We start from the raw sequence: 23002 nt of genomic DNA, 5'->3' as shown, positions 1-23002 counted from the left end.
ACCTCCCCCACCACAGTTGAACAAAAACTTCATGAGGCTATACTGCAGGATTTATTGCAGGGCTGTTGTATCAGACAGCTTTGGTTTTAGCTTGTTGTGTTTAAGGACAACAACAATACATCTATTGGCGTGATTTCTCTGAAGTCTTCCATCTCTTCACTTTATGTTTGTGTGCCCGATGCCATTAACATCTCCCCTTTTTAATTGCTTAATAACACAAACACACGAACAAAAACACAGACATCCCAATTTCACATTTTATTGTTTCGGATAACATTGTTATGACCATGCTAACCATGCACAGAGTCTACAGTAATTACATAATTTAAAGAGTTAAGCTGACTGTGAAAGACTGTTCTGAAATATGGGCGTGAGCAAACTTGAATACTTTTTGAAGTGGTTGTATATACTGTATCATGTATTTATACTCTTTTGCTTTTCTTTTAAATTAGTCCCCTTAAATAAAAAAAAAAGCATAACTAAAGTCAATGTGAAACAGCAGTGTTTGAATATGCAAAGTATGCAACATACATATAACGCTACTTCATTTAAGAAGATTAAATCTTCCTGTTCTTCCAGTTGATGTATTGTCTGAGGAACACAAATCTAAATGCCCATTTATAATGACATAATAATGTGTATACGCTATTGGTATATTTGTTTTCTGCCGCATGGCACAGGTGAAGCGTTTCAAACCAGGGTTCAAGTATTACAGGTCACACACAATAATCCCAGTACCTTAAACAGAAAAGATAGTCAGAAGACAGTAACTAATCGGTCCCTCATAAGGCATCTCTACTGTAATCACATGTAGACACAGAAAAGGAAAAATGATCAGTCATTTTATGAATCTCAAGAAGTTAAAGGAGCCGGCTGAATAATTCCTACACAGGACCACGCAGATGATGGAGGGAGTAAAAACGTTAACAGCATCTTCATAGCTACAGGGCACACTTACAAGTTGATTGTTAAGCAAACATTCCTGCCACAGTGCACTTCAGTCTTACACATCAACCGCCAGATATCTATTGATTGAAATCTATGTACTTTACTGTATGTCTATAAGATTAATGCATCCATTAGTGCTGTGCCTTGGAAACCCTTTACATAGCAAGGCTCACCTACAGAAACCTTTTTAAATGACATGATGCTGCTCAGCCGTCACTATTTTCATCGCTGGAAATCCATGGAATCATTGACGTTAAATAAGCTTTTATGAATGCAATTACTGTACATTCACAATAGAGTCCAAGTGTTCACTCTAGCCCGCAGCAAACATGTAGTATAGGTTGTGCCATCATTTGTGTTGATGCCTGATTTTCTCAATGTTCGAATATTCAAGTCAACGGCTTTGGAATCATCCTCCTCACTTACGTGCAGTTAGAAAAGTCCAGTTAAAGATTTAAAAAAGGATAAATCATCTCATAACAATCCCGCGGTCCTGCTGGAGTCTAGATAGCCAGATAAATCCTTTAAATTCCAGCCAAATCAATTATCAACACATGCATGAACAACATAACCTTGGAGAGACATTTTGGAAGTATTAAAAATGAGGCTAACAGGAAAATGTAATAGCCATGCCTTTCCCAGCAACATTGCATTCGAATTAAAGGCTTAAGAGGAAAGGCAGAGGTATAAACGCTGTCATCAATGCTCTGAGCTTTGGTACTCCTGTACTGAGACTGAAGACCCAGTGAGGAATCTGTGCAGAGAACATTAGAGATTCTTACCATACATTAGCAATAGTGTGTTTTCTAATGTCTATAATATTTTAAACCCTGTCTTTTTTCATAATCATTTCACAAGTCCAGACACACCTTCTCTCCCTGACCCTCTGTCACATGTGCTCATCCAGCAAACGCACTTGTGTAGATTAAACAAAATCTTTCACACCTACTTTCAAATTGTCAGTTGCTACGTGATTAGAATATAGAATATTTGTTTTCTTTATATTGCATGTCATTGTTTACAGTTTATTTTAAGTCAAATCTTTATGGCTCTATTCCCATAAATGTAGTGACACACACTCAGAATGTGACGTCCCGTGAGTGTAATTGTGTGACAGAGAGAGAAGGAAAAAGAGAGAAAGCAAGAGAGAGAGAGAGAGAGAGAGAGAGAGAGATATTATTAACGGACTACTGGATGCTAAGTTTATTTGAGGACGGAGACGACAGCCCAATGAGCTTTGAGTCCGCCATGGGACTAACAACACCCTCGATGAGGTTCTTGTTGCAGTCGCCAACGTTGCCTTCAGAGGACATTTTGGGGTAGGTGATGCTGCCTGTCAGGTCGATCAGGTCTTCGAGAGCCCGGGTGTTGCTCACGCTGCTGTGCTGGATTTCATTGACTGGCGAGAACTTTGGGATTGAAATTAGTTCCTCCTTTGAAGCGGGGCTGGAATATCATAATAAAGAAAGCAATTACATGTCATATTTGTGTCCTCGAAGACCACATGTGTAATGTGGTCAGTACCCCTATAATAATAATAATAATAATAATAATACAGGGTTACCTGATGACTCACCTCACCTCCATGGACTGCACCTCATCACATGACCCCATACTCTTCACATCTAGGGGCTGCAGCTTGATGATTGGTGGTGATAGGTGTCCCAGTGACAGGGGCCCCACAGAGGGTCTGATGACCTGCCCTCCTTTAGCGGCTGTCGACACATGCAAGCTTTGCTGTTTGCTTACCTCAGCAATTAGATGGCTTCTCTTCAAGGCACTTCCTTCACCCTTCACCGCTCCATTCATCATACCGCCCTCCCTTTGGTTGACTTTAGCATCTGCTGTCGTCTTTTTATTAGTTTGGTCTGCGGCTCTAACATGTGCTCTGTGCTGCTTGTTTACATTCATCTCCACCACTCTCTCCTGATGCTTGAGAACACAGGCTTTGGCCTCCCTGTTAAGTTGGCTGCCGTGCTGTTCACTGGTTTGTTTGGTGTCCGGTCTCTTGTCAGGAACAGTGTGTGTTGGTGTCACTTGATGGGTGTTGTTTTTAACTTGCAAACTCTTCTGATTGTCCATCTGTGCTGCTGCTTCTCTCTTCACCAGGACACTTTCCTTCATGCTGACCTGCTCTTTAACCTGAAACTCAACCTTTTTGATCGTTTGCTCATTCACCTGAGCGTTAGTTTGAACAGTCTTTACTTCACCTGTGGAGAATGAAAAACATCACAGTGGGCTTCACTTTATTTGGACTGTCCATTTAACATCAACTGGATTTAATTTGAGTCGACCCAGGTCTATTCCCACTAGCAGCAATATCGGAAGCCACATATTAATAGAATAATTACTGGACAAGTTCATGCTAAATACTGACTTTGGCTCATTTGTCAAACCCAAATCAGTTGAGATTTAACACAGGACACTCCAAATAAAGCGTGAGGCTCACATTTCGCAGAGCAGTGCCTGAATGAATCTTCCAAGGACTTTTTCAAGAGCGGCTAATTTTACAGTCAGCTCCCAGGACACTGCTCGACATTAAAAGGTGCCCTGTCAGCACCAAGAGGAAAGTCCTTGGCAGCTGCTCCATATTATACAAAATAGTGTATATCCTCCACCAGATGGTTTTAAATGAATGGCCCAAAGAACAAACAAGTTGCTTGGTTGATGTAGACAAGGGTCATAGCTGTTCATCCTTCTGCCAATGCATTAGAATTATTGCATAACAAGAAAATAACAAGAATGCTGGAAAAAATATTGGTCCTCTAGTGAGAATTTACACAAGCCAAGTCATAAAAATGTACATTACTGATGTGCATGCTCTAAATAAGCCAATTAATAAATCACATCATAACCTATACATGCCCTGTTTGCATTTTTACAGCTGCAAGGCATACAGAGAGGGGTAGAGAAAGCAGGGGCAGCAAGCAAACGTAAGTATTGGCAGGGCGACTGAGTAACATACTAACCTGGTGGTGAGACAGGCTTCGTCTCCACCTGCTCCTCCTTCTGATTCAATGCAGAACAGAGACGATCAAGTCAATGTTTGTGGTAATCAGGACACAAAACCAAAGTATCACCAACAAAATAATTTAATAAAGATGGTAACAACAGAAAGTCAGAGTCTTAATAAATGAAAGTTGAAAAATCACATGATCAGCAGGTGCTTAAAGGCAGCGGGACTACTGTACGAGAACAGGGGCGTCTCTTACAGTACCTTCAAGTCAGCTTCACCCTTCCTAGTTCTCTTCATGATCTCCTCAATTCTCTGCAAAAATACATTAACAATCAATCACTGTGTGAACTTCACAGAATTCAGAGTTTAAAATAGTTCAAGTGCAACATGCAGTCAACATGCAATGAGTGCTGTGACTGTGCTTAGGATGTTTCTGTTAAAAATGACCTTTTTTCTCAGTTGCCTCTCCTCCTCTTCCTGTTGCGCCTGCAGTTCTCTGTCTTGCCGCTGACGCTCTGCGTCCTCCTGAGCTTGGACTTGGGCTTTTTCTTTCTGTTAAGGCAGAGCACAATTTATACAACATGTCAAAGATTATCCTGAAATTCACATAGAAACAACCAAAAATCGGAACCCAATGCATACAGTGACAGGGCAAAAAATAACTGCCTCAAATCATCTGTCACCTCTTTGTCCATCTGGCTCTGGAGCTCCTTCTCCTGCTCCTCCTTCTTTCGTTTGTCCTCTTCTTGTTTCAGCTTGTTAAGATCTTCCTCATGTTTCCCCTTTTCCTTCAGTTGTTGAGTCTTTGCCTCCTGCTGTTGCCGCTCCTGAGCAAGTTGCTTCTTCAGCTGCTCTTCCCTGTATCTGATGGTACATACACTTATTGAAAACAATCAAAGATTTAAATCCCACAGACAAATCATTGCAGCCTCTTACTCACAATTTCTTCAATGAACTCACCGTTCCTCTTCCTCTTCCTCCCGCTTTTTCTCTTCCAGTTCTTTCTGAGCCCGCGCCTGACGCCTTCGCTCTGCCAGCAGCCTGGTAGCCTCCTCTGCGTTTGTCGTGCCAGCTGCCACTTTGCCCGTGGACGCACATGGTGCTGATTCTGTCAAACACAGAAAAGACTGGGGTAAGATCATCCAAGTGTACTACTAAATCTTAATGCAACGTAAGGTTACAAATACTCCGTTTTCACTTGAATGAAGTCCACCTTTTTTCTTGTCTCCATCCTGAGCGTTGCTTTGCATCTTCTTCTCTGAGAAATCCACATTGGGAGACATGTGGTCCTTTCTGTCAGGGGACTGTTTTTTTTCAGATGTGTCAGCTCTGAGATGCTTATCCAAGGTTTCTCCTTGAGATGGTCTGGATTTAGTGATTTCAGCGTTGACCACATTTTTCACATCTTGTGAAGATGGATTCGTGCTGTTGATGTCGGTATTCTTTCTCGCCGCTTTGGATTGTTCACCATGTCTCTCGAGCGTCTTGTCTTCTGGTTTCCTGTCATCCGGTGACAGGTTTGAACGTTGTCTTGTAGGAGAGTAATGGTACTGATGTGCATTGCTCGGAGAATGGGAACGCATTTTAGATGCCAGCCTGCACACAGATAGATTTTTGGCTTAAAAATGAAGTGTTTCATGACAGGAGAGATATGTTAAAATAATGCTGTGTGAACAAGGTAAGGCTCCCTGCTGACAGCAGCGTTTGCCCGCCTTTTACCAAACAAATAATCTTACTTTGAGGTAGTAGGGGAAGCCAAGTGCCTGGTGACACTCGCAGGGGATTCGGCTCTTCTCAAAGGGGATCCACAACCTGGAGATGCAGTTCTTCTCTCTCTGCGCAGCCGCTCTTTCTGTAAGCAGTTAGAAGGATTTAATACATAACATCTTGCAGCTCGTATCCATTAGTGTTTGATTGTTGCAGATGTTACGTATGTATATCAAGGTAGAGCACATGTATGAGGTCTGACCTTGGGGGTATTGGGAGTGGACTGAGAGCCTCCCTGAAGTCCAGCTCTGTTGTGATCTGCGGGGTTCAGGGAGCCGCGGAAAGGTGACCTGTGGGGGCTGCAGGGCGCTACATGATGACAAACACCATTCTTAATAAATCTCAAAGTGACAAAGGGGTGTCAATACAGTAGCCAAGGGAGGTCTTGACTGGACAGTGTGTGCTGCACCCAGCCGAAGCTTACAGACTCATGTTTGGCAGCCAAAGTCAGTTGGCAGGTCTGTTGCATTTTAAGCCAGAAGGTATAAATGCATAAGGGATACAGGCATCCATGGTTCACTGAGTGATACGTTTTATCTTCCTTGGTTGAAGTTGTGCCAATCAGCTGTTTATGTAGAAAACCTGCAAAGTTACAGCTCAAATCCAGAAAATAGTTCTAGGAGGAACGTTGTCCAGGTCAACGCCCAGTCAGCACCTCTGTCCTGGAGGGACACAGTTTTGATCTGATTCTGCCAAAAAGAGGACATTGATTTCCCAGAATTGGATTAGACTTGACTGAGGGTCTGCTATTGAACACGTCTTTGTCTTTTAACTGCCAGTACGTTTAAATGATGCAGCCAACAGTCAGACATAATGGGGTGTGTTTATGCCACTGCTATTTTTAGGAATTAATCCTGAGTCTGTACGCTACTATGCAGTGTCATACAAGCACACACATGCCAGCATGGCTGCGAACAATAATCCCGAACCCATTTCCCAAAATTTCTCTCTTTTCCACACCCAAAACAATGACAGCAAATGAAAAATCACACACACACAGACCTTTTTTCAAACTCACAATCACAAAAGCAAAGGCCCTACACACAGAACGAAGATCTTATTGCCATCTCTTGTAACTTCTCATCCATCTGTCACCATCTGTAAAGAGTAATCTCCAAAGACTACAGCCCTCTCAGTGAGATGGCTGTATCTGTGTCTGTTTTATGTCTATTCTAGGTCATGTGCGATTAATCCCCCCAACCGTCTGCTCCAGGGACCCGGAGTCATCACCACTCAGCTGCTTTCATTTTGAAAGATATGTTACCAAAAATGAAACAAATACTTCTAACTCATCTACAAGCTGAAAATAATACTTCTAGTGTTTAGGATCATTGAGATTTTCAAGTCATTCTGATTTGTTGTCCTTTAGCCTGTTTGTAATTTCTGAGAGGTTACTAATCTGGGTAAACTAATCTGCAGTTTGACTTCTAGGGAAATTTGAAAGAGAGTCATATATACTGAACATGTGTTCTTACTTAAGCAAACATATAGGAAAGCCAGGCTGAAGGGGACACATTAATGGAGGACAACATGTTACTGCTGAAAAGATTCAGCCGATGCTGTTGCATTTTCTTATTGTCCTCTTTTTCCTGCATGCTGGTCTGCTTGCAGACATAATGCAGAGTTTGCCTCTCAAGAGAGAGAGTGACAGTCCCTCGAGAACATTAGGAAGATGGAAATGTGTCCGCTTGTTTTTGAATGAATATGAGGTTACATTATAGTTTGGATATGTGCCAGTAAATGCTCCTGCACCGATAACATGTGCCTGTTAATTTGCATCCCTGAAGCCTGTCTCCACAGTGTTGCTATTCCATTTTGTGACAGTGACTCAAAATAAAGCCACTGCAGCATAGCACAAACATAGCAAACATACCAGAGCTTAAGTAACACAGAGAGTACTTTATATCTTGCTTGCACAGAGACTCAACAACAGAGCAGCTTAACATGCATGCGTCACAGGAAGAACATGTTTGCCTTTGGTTTAAGTTTAAGCTTGCCAAAAGGCAGACAAACACAAACATGGTAACTGTTGGTTGAACAGGAGGGGTGAATTATTTGGGAGGGTCAGGGGGGCTTAACTTTACCAGATTCGCTGACAGCAGGAAGGGGGGAGGCAATGCCATGGGAAAAGGCGGAGGCAGCAGAGAAAGGGAGTGGGGCATTCTCACTGTCACCTATAGGCAGCGGGCGGAGCAGAGCAGAGCAGACAGAGCGTTATGAACAGTTTATCTGGGCAATTCCTCATCCAGCTGTCAAGACCTGGATGGGAGTTAACATACCAGCAGAGTTGGTGTGATGTAATGCCTTTTGTTTGTCTGATTTAAAGCTACGATGAGTAGGCTTTGAAAATCTCCAATTGTGGTGACTCCCCAGTGGCTATCGTAAATGTTACTGTGGCAGATGCGCACAGATCATTTCTGTTTTGTTTTCCCACCTCCATTATGTCAATCATCCACCACAGTTTAAAAGGTGTGATTTAGTGCTACATGGACACCAGTGCAGATATGTAACACCATCCCGTCTCTGTGGGAAACCAGGAACACATTTCTGCTCATGCATACTTCAGCAGCCAGGCTATCAGCAATGATCAGGCCATGAGAAAGGCTCTCCTTTACACACACACACACACAAACCTATAGCATACATACACACGCATACTGTGTCATGGTGTCTCACAGAAATACAGCAAAATGCAATCCCTCTGGAAAAAACTTTTCTTCCATATCCTGCTGCTTATCAGTTTCAGGTCATTCAGGTCTTGCATCCATGCCTCTTGTATCCAAAACCACCTCTGTTCGCAGCTGTAAGCTCTTTCGTACCTGCTCCTGCTAGGCAGCCTCTGCTCCAGCGTTTGGTCCTCTGCTCCAGCTGAAGGCTGCGCTCCAGAGAGCGTTTCATCAGGGCCTCCAGTCGCTCCTGAACGCAACACAGCAGAGATTTTGAACACTGTCACCTCACTAGTGGCTTTGCTTTTTTTGTCATTTCTACACACTGCCAGGGATGAGTCACATGAACAATCTTTCTACGTATCTTTCCCACACACAATCACAAATGAGATAGGCAATAGTGTATACTTAGAATAGACGGATTCATTATGATTTTTGTTGTTGTTGTTGTTGTTAAGTCAGCTGACCCTGTCCTCCTCGAGCTGCTGCCTCCTCTTCTCCTCCACTGCAGCTCTGCGGAACTCCTCTTTCTGCCTCTGCTCGTCCAGCCGCCTCCAGCGTTCCTCCACTGTGCGTTCGTACTGCAGCCGAGCTCTGCGCTCCTTCTCCCTGATCAGCTGCTCCCTGGCCACTGAAAGAGACAAGACAAATTATGCTCCAGGTTCCATGTGCAAAAATCTGACTTAATGGTCCCGTGTGGTTGCCGGTGGCTTTTTACTATTTGGCTGGTCGTGTAGAGTTCAGAATATATACCACGGAAGAAATAAAAGGTCTTTTACTATTTTGCAACAACAATTTCATAAATTTGTATCTCTCTCTCTTCAAAATAATTTTCAGTGTATTTTTCATGTAGCTAAACAATCTTTCATTACCTGAACTTCTGTGTGTTTGAGTTTGTATCTGTCAATACGCACGCGAGACTATCATGTAGATAGAAACCCTTGTCATCATGAGGCAACTGCTGGGACTGCATGATTACATGACCTACTTTTGTGGACTTTCCTATGTTACTGTCCCATTGTCTCAAGTGACATAGCTCATCATATCAAAAAGTCAGTGAACTCAACTTCTACTGGCTAGCAAAGTCCTTCCATAACCAATTAAACTGTGGAGAAAAAAATGTCATGACAAAAAACGTTGCAGGGAAAACTGCACTGAAATGATAATCCCAGCAGGAACAGGAATTCAAAGGCATTTCAGATTTTCTCAGTTCAAACAAATCAGCATGTTTATTTGCACAAGAAAAGGACATAACCTACCCAGGCTTTTCTCCCTCTCCTCACGTCTCTCTTTGGCTAATCGCATCCTGTCGTCTGTCTTCATATAACCCTCCAGAACTGAAAGATGAAGAATGATGTCAGAGAACAACAAAAAAAAAATACATTGAAAGGAGAAAGAGAGAAAATCAATTTAATAGAAGCAAAACATAGAGACTTACTTTGTTTACCTGCATGGTTGTTATTGATGTGTGAAGGCGACGCATGTCCATTTATTTGTGGCTTTTTCTCTGTGTTAGATGGAGCTGGGATCACCATGCCAGAAGGAGAGAGAGCACAGTCAGCCTGGTCTAAAGAGGAATGACATCAGCACCAGAGCGCTGATCTGCAGTGTTGCTTTGATACCAGAAGAGGGAAGCATTTTGTCAGCTCTGTGTGGGGCTGCTCCGTGTTAAATGCATTGTGTTGCAAAAAGCTAAGAAGCCCTATGCCAAGGGCGAACTGCAGCAATGTGCAGGAGAGGGGAGGAAGCTGTCCTTGATGTGATAGTCACTCCACACATGCTGAAAGCCTCTTTCGGTTATTGTTGCTGCTGTAACCAGCTGACAACAGAGCAGTCCTGATTGTTGTAGGCATACAGAGTCATATAATGATGTTTATTAACTGTGCAATAATCCAAATAACTGCGTAGTCAGTCATTTTCATCCAGATGAAACCAGTTGGAAGGAAAGCGCGCATCGTGTGACAAAAGCCGGAGAGGATTACTCACTAGTTTTTCCAGTTCGGGCTGGAGAGCTGTGACCGTTTGTCGGAGATCTCTTGTCAGGAAGTAGAGTGATGGACGGTGGTGCCATCTTTTCACCTAACGCACAAAACAAACAGAAGAATACAAAGAGCATTGTTCGAAACAGCAAGCTGCTATTCTCACATCGATATCACAATGGTTGTTAATGGTTGAACATAGAAGATGAAGGAAACCAGAGTGAGATCACAGGATAAAAGTATTAGACACATCTATTATGTAATATGGTGATTAAGAGTCTCCAATTAATCAAAATCTTGGACGTGCCACTAAATTGCCACGTGAACTACAGAAATAAAAAGACGTTTAAAATGTGCTGAATCACTACGTGATTGCAATAATAACTGCCTCACTTGATCAAGAGAATTTCTCTCTTTTCAGTCAGGGCTTTTATTGTGTATACTGAAACCGAGCAGACAACACTGAGGCCCCCTTAAAGGACCAGTGTGTAGGATTTAGTGGCCTGTAGTGGTGAGGCTGCAGAATGCAACCAACTGAACTCACATCACAACGCTCACGTCTCCCTTTGCAAGCGTGTTCGGAGAACTTTGGTGGCCTTCAGGTAACATAAAAACACAAAAGGCTCTCTCAAGAACCAGTGTTTCAGTGTTTTGTTTGTCCGTTCTGGGCTACTGTAGAAACATGACGGTGCAATATGGCGGACTCCATGAAGATGACCCGCTCCCTATGTAGAAACAAAGGCTCATTCTAAGCTAACAAACACACGACTATGAAAACCCAGTTATGTTGTATTTTATTTCTGCTAATGAATTCCTCTAAATCCTACACACTGGCCTTTTAAATGTGGTTGAGCTGATGTCAGACAGGAGAGCTGTTTTTTTTCCTTTGACCTAAACTTTTGTGCTCAACTGACTTAACTTAACATATTAATCATCTTAACTTGTGACATTTATCATTTTCCAAGATGACATATTATTGATTTCTACAGTACTAGCAGTGTGACAGCGTAAACTATTTACGGTAGCTTTTATTATGAGAGGAATATCCCTCATACTCTGTTATGTCTTTATTTTATAGAGCTGTCCAGACATTATTCTGTAACATTAACACTGTTATTGTAAAAATACAAGCTGTAGAAACACAATATTGTGCACAAGATGCATCCATTGACATAAAAGTGAAACACTGATGAGTTCCAACATAAAATGCCTCCAGTATTCACCGAGTACTTTCTCAGTGAAGCAGCTAATGTGACAGAGAAAAGCATTTTCTCCTGTCTGGATAGAGTTACTCATAATTGTGTCAAATTTGATTATCAATCTGCAGGGAGATTTCCCTTCTTTCAGAGCGTAGAGGGTAAATGCAATTTGAGACAGTGACCCAGTCCTTCAACCCACAAAGTCATCACAAAATGGTTTGATGCTCAAACAAAATACACAGTATAATCCATGGGTCTGTGTCACAGGAAACAACCCAGCCGTCCTCTCTCTACCCATTTGAACCCTTTTATCCGATTGAGTTGCGTCATCACCAAAAAACGGCTACACACATATAGCCTGATTTTGCTTGTAAGTGACTTAAATCTGTAATTCTGATATCCCCACATGAGAAAATGTAAAACTATGGCAGAGGACAGAATCACACAAAAGATGCACTCCAGTTCTGTTTTGCTCACTTTCACTCGTGATAAAAAAAAACCCGTCTTGCCTGGTGTTTTGTGTTTATTCTAAAGGAAATAATAAAGTGCACATTTTAGACCTGCTTCCATTGAAAACAACCTGCTCAGAGCTTCAGAGAATAAACAAAACAGTGGTGCCGGATCATGACCGCACAGCCTGCATCATGCACAAAAGCAGCGGATTTGTCAATTGCGTCATTCATGAGTCTGCTCTAAATCGCGGAGCAAACACAACAACAGATCCCGACAGCGCGATGATACCAAACCGGACAAACGTTTACATCAAGCTCACCTGCTATTTCACTGGATGATGTGGCTGTTTTCGCCATAGCAGCTGTCACAGGAACAATACACTTGAATGAATGGACGTGCTGTCACCCAAAACAGTCCGCAGTGATGCCAATGCAGCACAGGTATACGTTGCCCTCCGCGGCAGCAGCAATATGCGTAGCCACAGCGGGAAGAAACCACCACACACCATTCAACTGTATGGTCTGAAGGTCATTGTGCAGGCTGGAGATGACGGACAGGACACGAGAGTCGTGTGTGTGTGTGTGCGTGTGTGTGTGAATGGAGGAGAGAGATGCAGGGGCTGGAGCGGAGATGATGATGCGCACACAATCGAGTTTACTACCGACCGACCACACTGTGCGTCGCAGCGTAAGCCCGCCCTGATACACAAGCCATCAGCAATTCACCGGTGGATGAGGGGGGAGGGAGAGACTTCCTCTGTGCGCGCAGCTCAAACCAAATTTAGCTGGCTTTAATGCAACAGGCAGATGGACAACACGCAGAATCAACTGCGTTCAAATCAGCAGACACTCAGATCTCCGTGGTCAACTCAGCAGACACTTAACTTTTAGTGCGCCTATATGCTGAAATTCACGGTAAACGCATTCAAGCGGCACAGATCGGGAGCGAGCGAAGGACTTTGCAAAGTTAGTGGAAAGATTAATGTAAGACAACTTCCGGTTTTCTACAGACGAACATTCGGTTTTCAAAATAAGATGCCAACAAAGTATACCTATTGTATAATGGAAATAAGATTAAATGAATTCTATTCACATTAAGTACAAAAAAATTTACCTGCATCTCGTGAGTTAAAGGGAAAATACACCTAAATTGTGCGTGAAGTGTCTTTATTCTTTGATTTGCGGGTTGCTGGAAAGATATTAAAATTAATAATACCTGACTGTCAGTCAAGTAAGATATTTTACTATGCAAAATCTCTGAACTGAATTTGTATCTTCAAATGGCAAATTTCTGAAATGTTTAAGGTGCTATAATGTTTTTGTCAATAATTCCCCACAATGACTAATGCATATATGTTCAGGACAAAAACGATTAATATCACAATATTTGAGGTGCTGCAAAAATATTGTTCTCAATAATTCCAGACAATGACTGATATGAATATGTTGAGGACATCTCTGATATCTTAATTAACTGTCAGTCAGGTATTATTCATTTTAATATCTTTCCAGCAAACGTCAAATCAAAGAATAAAGACACTTCACGCACAATTTAGGTGTATTTTCCCTTTTACTCACGAGAAGCAGGTAATATGTTTCATACTTAATGTGAATAGAATTGATTTAATCTTATTTCCATTATGCAATATGTATACTTTGTTTCAAGTATACAACAAAGTATCCAACATTCAGACGGAACATCTTATTTTGAAAACCGAATGTTATCTCACGTTAATCTTTCCGCTAACTTTACAAAGTCCTTCGCTTGCTCCCGATCTGTGCCGTTTGAATGCGTTTACCGTATGTTTTAGCATAAATGCGCACTAAAAGTTACGTGTCTGCTGAGTTGACCACGGATATCGGAGTGTCTGCTATCTGACCGCAGTCAGAATCACTGCGTGCTCGCCTATAGGCTGAGTTTGCACTCTGTACTATTAATGCAACAATTAACTGTTTCCTAACATGATTTTATCATAACACACAAGAAGTTAACCATAGATTACCTTGAAAGTAGATTGAAGTCTCGATTAGTCCACCTCACTTTGAAGATACTAGTCAATTGAAAGAAGTACTGTAAATAATAATAATAATAATAATAATAATAATTATTATTATTATTATTATTATTATTATTAATTGTTATTATTATCATTATTGTTGTTACTAGTAGCAGTACAGTTGCATTTTCTGTTTGAATTTTTTAATAGATCAATCTGGGAGAGCCATGAATAAAAAAAGCTCATTGATCGAACAAATATTGACAGCTGGGTTAGTGGTGCACACACAGGTCTGAACACCATGCACCATTCTGTTATCATGTCTTTGTGAACCTTCCATAACATTTAGATAGGGTCATATGTATTTACCTGTTTCAATAGTAGCTGTTTTGATAGTATCTGACCATGATAAAAGCCTTTGCAGTGGTTACAGTTGGTTCAGGGCCCTGGGGCAGAAATAGGCTGCGGGGCCCCAAATGGTCCCCATTCTTCCAACTCTCTGCACTGAGTGAATGTAATATTGTCTTTAAGTGCCCATCAACTAAAGTGCACTGCAGACTACACATGTCAGCATTATTTTATCTGTAGTCCAAAAAACAACTTGTATTCCTTCTGTTGAAGTACATCCAAGTTTTACTGTGACTCAGATAATAAATTAATTTAAGAATATGCACTAATATGAGGTTAAGCTTTAAAAATGAATTTGACAGGACATTAAAGCAGCTGTGACCTGAAGGCTCTTGTCATTTCTGAAATCTCTAATCAGGTCACAGAATTTGATGGGTTACGGAATATGGTGCCACTCTATTTAACTGCAGGATAACTCTGCTCGGATGAAGGTCTTTCGTACCAAAAGCTCAATTAAAGTAGACTCTGCATAGATCTAATTATGCGGATATCTATTCTAACAGTCACAAGTGTTTATTTCAAATGTTCAGGTTGGGCTCCCCTCGAGACCCCGGCCATCTTTAAAGCTACAACGAGGAGCTTTCATTTTGTGTCGATTTTGGCAGTCCCTGTGGACAAAAGTGGCAGTGTTTCCGTGCACCATGTTCCCTTTAGAAAACCTCTCATTTCATTGCAACAGGGGTCTGACAGTCTGCCCTGCACAGTCAGGATTATGGTGCTCCTGTGCCTCGCTTCTCTCCAGCAGGCCCAGCAATACGGCCTCAGTCTCCAGCTGCGTGGTGCTCGCTTTTATTGGAGATTGGCGGAGCAGTTGTCTGCGGATTAGAAACGCGAAGTGATAGTACCAATATTAAAGTTGCAACTATAGCGCAGGATATTACAGATCCATTGCCCTCCTATTAGTGTTATGTAAAACAATGGAGAGAATGGTGCGCTAGTTTATATTGAGAGGAGGGTTTTCCCCCCTTACCAAAGGGGATTTAGGCTGGCACTCTCTATAATTGACTCCATATTAATGCTAGATTTGGATATAAGGAGAGCAGTGGGGGCAGTCTTGTGTTCAGACTTTGCTGCTTCCCTGATTGTACAGCTGGGGGATATTGAGAGGCACTGATGCAATGCAGGGTTCCTGGGTCAATGTAGGGATAGAGGGAAATGAGATAGCAGAATGGCCAAGGCAGCATTAAGGTGGGGAGAAATTGATGTCAGAGTTTCTTTTGGCAGAAATGAGTGTGGTAGTATACAAAGATGGAATAAGTAAGAAAGAGAGAGTGGGAGGAGGAGGAAACGGACAGGCAGTCTTTAGTCAAGTTAGATAGGGAAGATGATGTCAAGTCAAGGGCACTGTGGATGAAACACAAGGATGGGAAATGTAATGAATGTGGAGTGATGGACACTGCTCTGTATGTGATGCTTCACTGCCAGCTGTATTTCCTGTTTGAGGAAGTGGCCAAGTTTGGAGTGGAGAATTACGGGGGGAGAGTAGACAAATTGCTAAAAAAATTAATATATATATATATTCTTCAGACTATGCTCCCCGTGTCGAAGGATGTATGCCATCAGGAGATGTAGTGACACCTCCGTCCAGAGCGAGGAAGCAGTGAGCTGTACGCGCCTAAAACCCACGAAGAAGAAGAAGAAGAAGAAGAAGAAGAAGAAGAAGAAGAGCGGAGCCGGAAGGACGTAGCTTGACAGAAGGACGGAGCTGTTCGCTGTGTGGATTGTGAGCTAGCCCAGGAAAGATGCTGACCAATATCTCTAACGTGCTGCGGGCTTGTGCTCAGAGAAATGTGAGTACATACAATTTAAACAACGGACGGTCTTAGCCGAGCACTGCATGACGATCTCTCTCTGAGACCTCCAACGTTTACCCAAAACAAGGCTGTCATCGCTGTCCTGACCTTGTGAGGCCGAGTGATAGCTTGTTTGGCTAACAGAGCTAAAGTCTGCACATTAATCAAAACTCTTAATGATGGCTTCAGTGGGTTGGTTACTAAATGCCGTATCACGTATTTTATCCATAACGCACATTTTGCGTAACGTTAGTTTAGTCTCACTAAACGGTAGCGGATGTTAGATCTGGGTATCAACCCTCGGTACTCTTTTTGGTACCAACCCAAATGTGTTATGTGTAGACTGTCAAGTACTGAAAGCTGCCATCAAATGTCTGGTCAGGCTCATACTCTTGTTTACCTATTGTTGGTCATAAAGGTCCTAAATTTAAATCCGTATTTTGCCAAATTCTGTTTAGACAAAGCTCCACTACAGCTGCTTGTGTTTTTAGTACATTTAATTAATTAGTTAATTTTAATATTATTCTATTTCATTGTATATATTGTGCATTTTTACTGTGCCCAACACTGCTTTATCTGTACCATAAATAAGTTTCCCCTTCCGGGAATAATAAAGTATCTATCTATCTATCTATCTATCTATCTATCTATCTATCATTTATCAATCTGACAACTTTTGACTTATTTTGTTAAATGGGAAAAAACAGTCTTTTCACAGAATGCATATATTCTACAGTAAGAAATAAAGTGTGTTTTGTGTCAATGCTGAAACTCAGGAGTTGTTTTGTTTTTAGTATCGATGTCAAAATGTTAAAATCTTTGTTTCCCACGGCAGGGAGCTGCAGCGGTCGTGTCAGCGCGCACATATGCCGACTTCACAACCGAGGCCACCTTTGAAATAAAGGTAAGCTTTAAACATCAAGTTTCTTTTCTGCTAAACTGATCGGTACACATGGCAGGTTGGGTGTTTTTATGGGTATCTTCTTCCCTCTAGAAATGTGACATCCACAAGCTGGATGAGGCTCCGGCCACTCAAGTGGTCATGACTCGTGACGAGGGTCTGCAGTACTACCGCGTCATGCAGACCATAAGGCGTATGGAGCTGAAAGCAGATCAGCTGTACAAGCAGAAGATCATCAGGGGATTCTGCCACTTATATGACGGCCAGGTAGAGACTAGATGCTAGAGTTTCACGTCTATGTTATAGTAATTATTTATGTTTGCTGCTATTACTTTAAAACTGACAATTGGTATTCTGTAAAAATATTTACTGCTGGCAAAATGATGGTGAAGACATTGTTTTAATCTATCCCAATTTTGCTCTCTGATTTCTTTATTTTTTGGTCCTTGTAGGAAGCCTGTGCAGTTGGTATCGAAGCAGGAATTAATTTGACGGACCACCTGATCACTGCGTACCGTGCCCACGGCTACACTTACACCAGAGGAGGGACTGTGAAGGAGATCATGGCTGAGCTCACCGGTCAGTGTGCAATGCTGAGACATTTTAGATTCTGAGGTGAGTTTTGAGCTCCATCACTGTTGATTTTGAGGATTTTTGTTTTGTTTTTGAATTTACAGGCAGAAGAGGCGGAATTGCAAAGGGCAAAGGAGGCTCTATGCACATGTACACTAAGCACTTCTATGGAGGAAATGGAATTGTTGGAGCTCAGGTATATCACAGAAATGGGTTTAAACATAAATCTGCATGTCCTAACAGTATGTCAGTGTGATGTAAGCCTTATAACCAGGTGTAAGTAGTAGATCTGCTTTTATAGTTTTCTGAAATTTGGTCGCAAAATTGTTAGAAATAAGTATGGCAAGAAACCAACAAGAAATTCTTTATATTATGCGTTTATCATGTATAAGTTAACACTGAACTTGAGGCAGCACCCAGACAACGTTATGTGAGCGCCAAACGATTCACAAGAACAAAATATTTTGTGTTTCTTGAAGCAGCTTGTTATAATGTTGTTTTAAAAGAGAGCTTTAGGGCCTGTGTCAATATAGTGTGTTGAGATGAAAGCAAAAGATTCTCCGGCAACATTCAGTGTCCTTCCAGCCGATCAGCTCCCACAGATGGGCTTTTCGGTCTTTGTTATGATAGTGTCTGTGTGACGTATAAATCTCAGGATAGACAAACGCTGCCAAAACGAGCCTTTTCCTCCATTTTCTACTACAGTGATGTAGCCGGCGCTTTTCTGATAAGTTCAGAGATTTTCAACAAGAGGATCTTGAAGCGGCTGCACAAAAACACCCAGAGTGCTCCGAAAAAAAGATGCTGGGTGCAGCGCTTTATAAAAACCGCTGGCGCTCAGAAAAAATCGCTATGTTGACATAGGCCCTTCTACATTAAGATGTATATCATGTAACCTGAGACATCTCTGAATTCTCCCCAGGTTCCCCTGGGTGCTGGTGTGGCTCTGGCCTGCAAGTATCTGGGCAACAATGAGCTGAGTGTCAGTCTCTACGGTGACGGCGCTGCCAACCAGGTATTGCACAGAAAGAGGTTTTAGTCGAGCGATGTTTAATTAATGAACGGCATCAACAGCAGCTCCGGTCACAAGTAGGGGGCCATCTTTCTTCAATAGTTCAGGGTTCAAGGGGAACAGGAAAACATTATATTAGCAAGTTTATTGATAAATACATTACATTAAAATTAAGTTCACACATTGTTGGATAAGTTAAATAGTCTGTTCCTCTACTTATAGACCAAAACGTTTGTCATAAGGAGTGCAATGGTAGAACTCACCAAAAAGATCAAATAAGACACTTCCTAAGCTGTCTGTATAAACAGATGTGTATAAGATCTACTTTGCTTTATACTTCTAGTTTAAGCTCAATAATGTCAATGAAACAAAGCGCCATCATACATTTGTGCTATGTTAAAAGACATGCTTTCTGTATTTCACAGGGTCAGATTTTTGAAACCTACAATATGGCAGCACTCTGGAAGCTGCCCGCCATCTTCATCTGTGAGAACAACCGGTATGGCATGGGCACATCGGTGGAGAGAGCTGCAGCCAGCACCGACTACTACAAGAGAGGAGACTACATTCCTGGTCTCCGGGTACTGGTTTCACTCTTAAACTTTTATTTCCCCCCAATTCATGAGACAGACAATAGAATTAGTTTAGTTTAGTCAATTTGAGGAAGATATCTGAGGTGACAACAAATGTCTGCCACTTCCATAAACGACACAATGTCCTTTATACACACTCATTTATCATTTTTTGAGATGTGAAACTTGATTTTAAAAAGTGTTGATTAGTGGGTGTTCTCTTTTTGCTGTCCACGTGATCGGTTGATTTAAAAATTACTATAATGTATTTCCTGAAAGGAGCGCAGCATAACTGAATGAAATTTGAGGGAATTGATTTTGTGTCCAGGTGGATGGGATGGATGTCCTGTGTGTTCGGGAAGCAACCAAGCTCGCAGCGGATCACTGCCGAGCTGGGAAGGTGAGTTGAAAACATTGAATTCTATCAAACGGGACATTTGATCGTCAGTCAGTCAGTCAGTTATTTGTGTCCTACTTTTCATCAGGGTCCCATTCTCATGGAGCTTCAGACCTACCGCTACCATGGACACAGTATGAGTGATCCTGGTGTCAGGTAAATGATCACCTTTTGTCGTTTTTAATTTGTTAAAATGTAAGTATTTGCTGTAACACGTATAATAACTGTTCAGCATTTTTCTTAATTGATTAATAATATTTTTATTTACAATAATCTGACCTCCCAATCTCATCTTCACTGTGCTGCTGCCCTTTGCTTCTGCCACCGTCCCACAGTAGTGTTCATGAACCCTCCTTCCCGCTGTGGTGGACTTGCAATACCCAGATTTTCAAATCATGAAGTTGTAGCACTTGCATTTGGTGTCAGGTTTAAAAGAATATATTGTATTAGTGCATCCCCACGACATCCCTGCTCCAATCTCTCCCCTCAGCTACCGCACACGTGAGGAGATCCAGGAGGTCCGTGGTAAGAGTGACCCCATCTCCCTGCTGAAGGACCGCATGCTCAGCAACAACATGGCCAGCGTGGAGGAGCTCAAGGTAGCAAATATCTTCAGTTTGTTCAATAAAAAAAAATAAAATGCTGCTACGGCAAGTTGTCCACTGAAGAGATGACATATCTGTATCATCCTTAATGAGTTGAAAGTTTTCTTTAGATTTTGAATCCAAGAGTGTGTTTTCAACAAGATTGTCGGTTGGAATAATTTCAATAATGTATAAAGACGAGCAGGAAGGGAGAGAAGCCTATTTTATTGTTCTGCATGTTGTGTGCTACAGGTGCCTCAGTGATCAACACCTATTAACATTTTTCCTAAACATATATTCCAATGTAAAAAAAATGATGTATATGATTTAGTATTTTTTTTCTAATTGAACAGTACACCTGCTTAACCACTTTCCCTAACTCACGTTTCCTTAGCTGTACACTTAAAAAGTCAGACAGCGAATGACTATAATCTTGTGTCTCAATGCGTCTGTAGGAGATCGACGTGTCGGTGAGGAAGGAAATTGAAGACGCTGCTCAGTTTGCCACCACGGATCCTGAACCCCCACTGGAAGATTTATGCAACCATATCTTCCACAACGACCCACCTCTGGAGGTGCGCGGCACGAACCCGTGGACCAAGCTGAAGTCTGCTAGCTAAAGATTTATCACCCACTCTTTTCATCACGTCATTCACCTTGTAATGTATTAGCTGCCCCCCTCACATATGCACACACACACACACACACACACACATCATACAATGTACCATAAACCGGTGCCTCGGACCCAGAGCTTGAACCATCAACAAGTACATTTATTTCAATACTGTGCAGTTTAACAGTAGGACCACATTCACAACAACGTTCTGAGGAAAAAAAACTAGATTAACAAAGACACTAAACTGGATACTCTTTCAAAGGTTTCAGTGTACAAAACAACCTAAAGTTAGTTTCTTTGTCATAGTGTCATGAAACTCTGTCCCATATTTATTCATAGTTTTAGTAAAAATATTAAATTAGTAGCCAACTCACCACATTGTATAGCTTTCGTAATTACAATCACCATCCCTGACGTCGGTGGATTTTTTAAAGTCTTCACCTCATGTATGAAGTACATGCACCAAAAGATATGAATTAATACCTGTGAGTATTTTTTTTTTTTTATTATTATTTTAGAGGGAAGCTCAATACATTACTGAAGCTATTTTAAGGAATATCGAGGAATCTTAACATGAAGCATTTAGACAGAAGGTTTTGTAAATCTGGCCCTAAGTGAATACATTTAGTAGATTCTAAATCTGCTTGTTTGATGGTTTTCTCTGGTCACCTTTGAGGTGTAATGAAGTGTCCATCCATCACTGTTCATCTCATAAAGAGACTGACCTGTAAAAATCGGCTTTGTACTCTTTATACTGAAGTGTACGTGATAAATCATTCAGTTTGAGTTAACTAGTTCTTGTCTTTTTTTTTTTTTTTTTTTTTTTTTGTATTTAACCCCTTGTTACAAAGACACCATAAAAGACAGCAGCTTAAAGACCATTTATTTTTCTTTCAAAATACTGTATGTGAGAGAGGGTAGGGAATACCGAGGGAAAGGTTTGAAATATTTAAATTTGTCTTGCCAAACCAAACGTGCCTGACAGATCTCGTGTTGTTCAGAGGACGAATGTGTCTTCTTGTCTTTGTGTCACACTCCAAGCCGAGCAGCTGACTCTCTGCATCAAGTCAGATGGTTGAAGACGCGTTCAACTAGTGTGTTCACACACTCTGGTGCTCAGTTGCTTTAGGTTGAGTTTCGTGACAAACTTAATCCGCTCATTTTCGTACACTCGGAGAAGCTCTTATTCATTTTCTGATGTACATGTGTGTAAATAGTTACAGTCACACAAGTTACCACAAGCTGAAACATCTATTGCCTGCCAAAAAAAATGGTGAGTTAAACATGATGGCTTTTAGTCAGACTGCATTCATCAGATGAGCTTCTCTATTCACATCCAGTTTCCAAATCAAAGAGAGATGTTGGGTTAAGTATTGTTGGTTAAGTAGCTTTATGGGCTTGTGCTATTTGACCACATCAGCTGTGGTACATTATTGGCTCAAATGTACAGAGATACATGGACATTTTGAACTTCAGTCTGTTTTTCCTTGTCAAGTGCTTAAACACATTGTTTTAAAAAAAGAAGAAAGAGAAATGACTGTGCTGACAGCTCAGGTAGCAAAATAGAAACCATATCAACACTGTTAGCAGGAAGCTGCTGTGTTAATCTTCAGCTATTAGTATTCATAAGCAACAATGCTTTAAAGGGTTAGCAGCAGGGAAGGGTCTTTTCTTTGTAATGTGAAAAGTATTTAGTCAAAGAAGACGGACTAAACTTTTAAATGTCAGTACCTGTCTTTGTACAGCTGAAAATACCCACAGTGGGAGTATTTGTTGTAGTAAACTGTTACATCGACGCAGGCAAACACTCCATGGAAACCTTTTGTCTTATGTGTGTGTCCCTGCAATAAAAAGACTGTAAGATACTGAATATTTGTACTCTTCTTTGTTTCATCTTTGACCGTTTACTCTAATTAACAGTGGTCAATGCACGTTACTTTTTCAACAAAGTAATTACTGCTTAATAAATGCAAGAGGGTGTGGCTTTCACCTTAATACGTTTTCATATAGGTGGATGACTTCAATTAAGAATAATTGCAGTGAAGAGAATCAATAATACTATTTCAGATAAAACTAGACAAATAAATACTTAGAAAAGGTAAGGACAGTAATGGAAGCAAAACAACTTCAAGTTTGTGATGAATGTCAAGCATTTAAAAGTAGATTATGCACTGAGACA

The 23002-nt window shown here is 41.3% G+C and overlaps 2 protein-coding genes across 4 annotated transcripts; one reads left to right on the top strand and one right to left on the bottom strand.

The window, feature by feature from the left end:
* Window positions 1-251: 251 nt before the first annotated feature.
* On the bottom strand, window positions 252-12790 carry map7d2a (MAP7 domain containing 2a). Of its 3 annotated transcripts, none has more exons than XM_068715796.1 (17): window positions 12288-12790; window positions 10324-10416; window positions 9785-9859; window positions 9597-9674; window positions 8805-8968; window positions 8491-8587; window positions 7756-7845; window positions 5874-5980; window positions 5641-5756; window positions 5118-5500; window positions 4865-5012; window positions 4588-4768; window positions 4352-4456; window positions 4166-4216; window positions 3918-3957; window positions 2525-3158; window positions 252-2394 (listed from the first exon to the last, which is right to left on the bottom strand). In XM_068715796.1, the coding sequence occupies exons 1-17, from the start codon at window positions 12322-12324 to the stop codon at window positions 2136-2138; spliced, it is 2658 nt and encodes an 885-aa protein (XP_068571897.1). In that variant the 5' UTR covers window positions 12325-12790; the 3' UTR covers window positions 252-2135. The 3 variants fall into 3 exon arrangements, with proteins under 3 accessions (XP_068571897.1, XP_068571896.1, XP_068571898.1); XM_068715795.1 differs by having other exon boundaries at window positions 9776-9859; window positions 12288-12789; XM_068715797.1 differs by lacking the exon at window positions 7756-7845 and having other exon boundaries at window positions 9776-9859; window positions 12288-12789.
* Window positions 12791-16017: 3227 nt separating this feature from the next.
* Window positions 16018-22693, top strand: pdha1a (pyruvate dehydrogenase E1 subunit alpha 1a). Its single transcript, XM_068715794.1, has 11 exons — window positions 16018-16162; window positions 17001-17069; window positions 17160-17333; window positions 17519-17645; window positions 17744-17835; window positions 18562-18654; window positions 19077-19232; window positions 19552-19623; window positions 19709-19776; window positions 20111-20219; window positions 20660-22693. Exons 1-11 carry the CDS (start codon window positions 16115-16117, stop codon window positions 20822-20824), a joined length of 1173 nt encoding a protein of 390 aa, XP_068571895.1. The 5' UTR covers window positions 16018-16114; the 3' UTR covers window positions 20825-22693.
* The last annotated feature ends 309 nt before the right edge of the window (window positions 22694-23002 follow it).

The sequence above is a fragment of the Cebidichthys violaceus genome, unplaced genomic scaffold (genome assembly GCF_023349555.1).
Source record: "Cebidichthys violaceus isolate CVI_PGR_0920_01 unplaced genomic scaffold, fCebVio1.0.p SCAF_20, whole genome shotgun sequence".
NCBI classification, from domain to species: domain Eukaryota; kingdom Metazoa; phylum Chordata; class Actinopteri; order Perciformes; family Stichaeidae; genus Cebidichthys; species Cebidichthys violaceus.
Note: the sequence above shows the minus strand (reverse complement) of the source record. Positions and strands in the feature narration are given on the sequence as shown.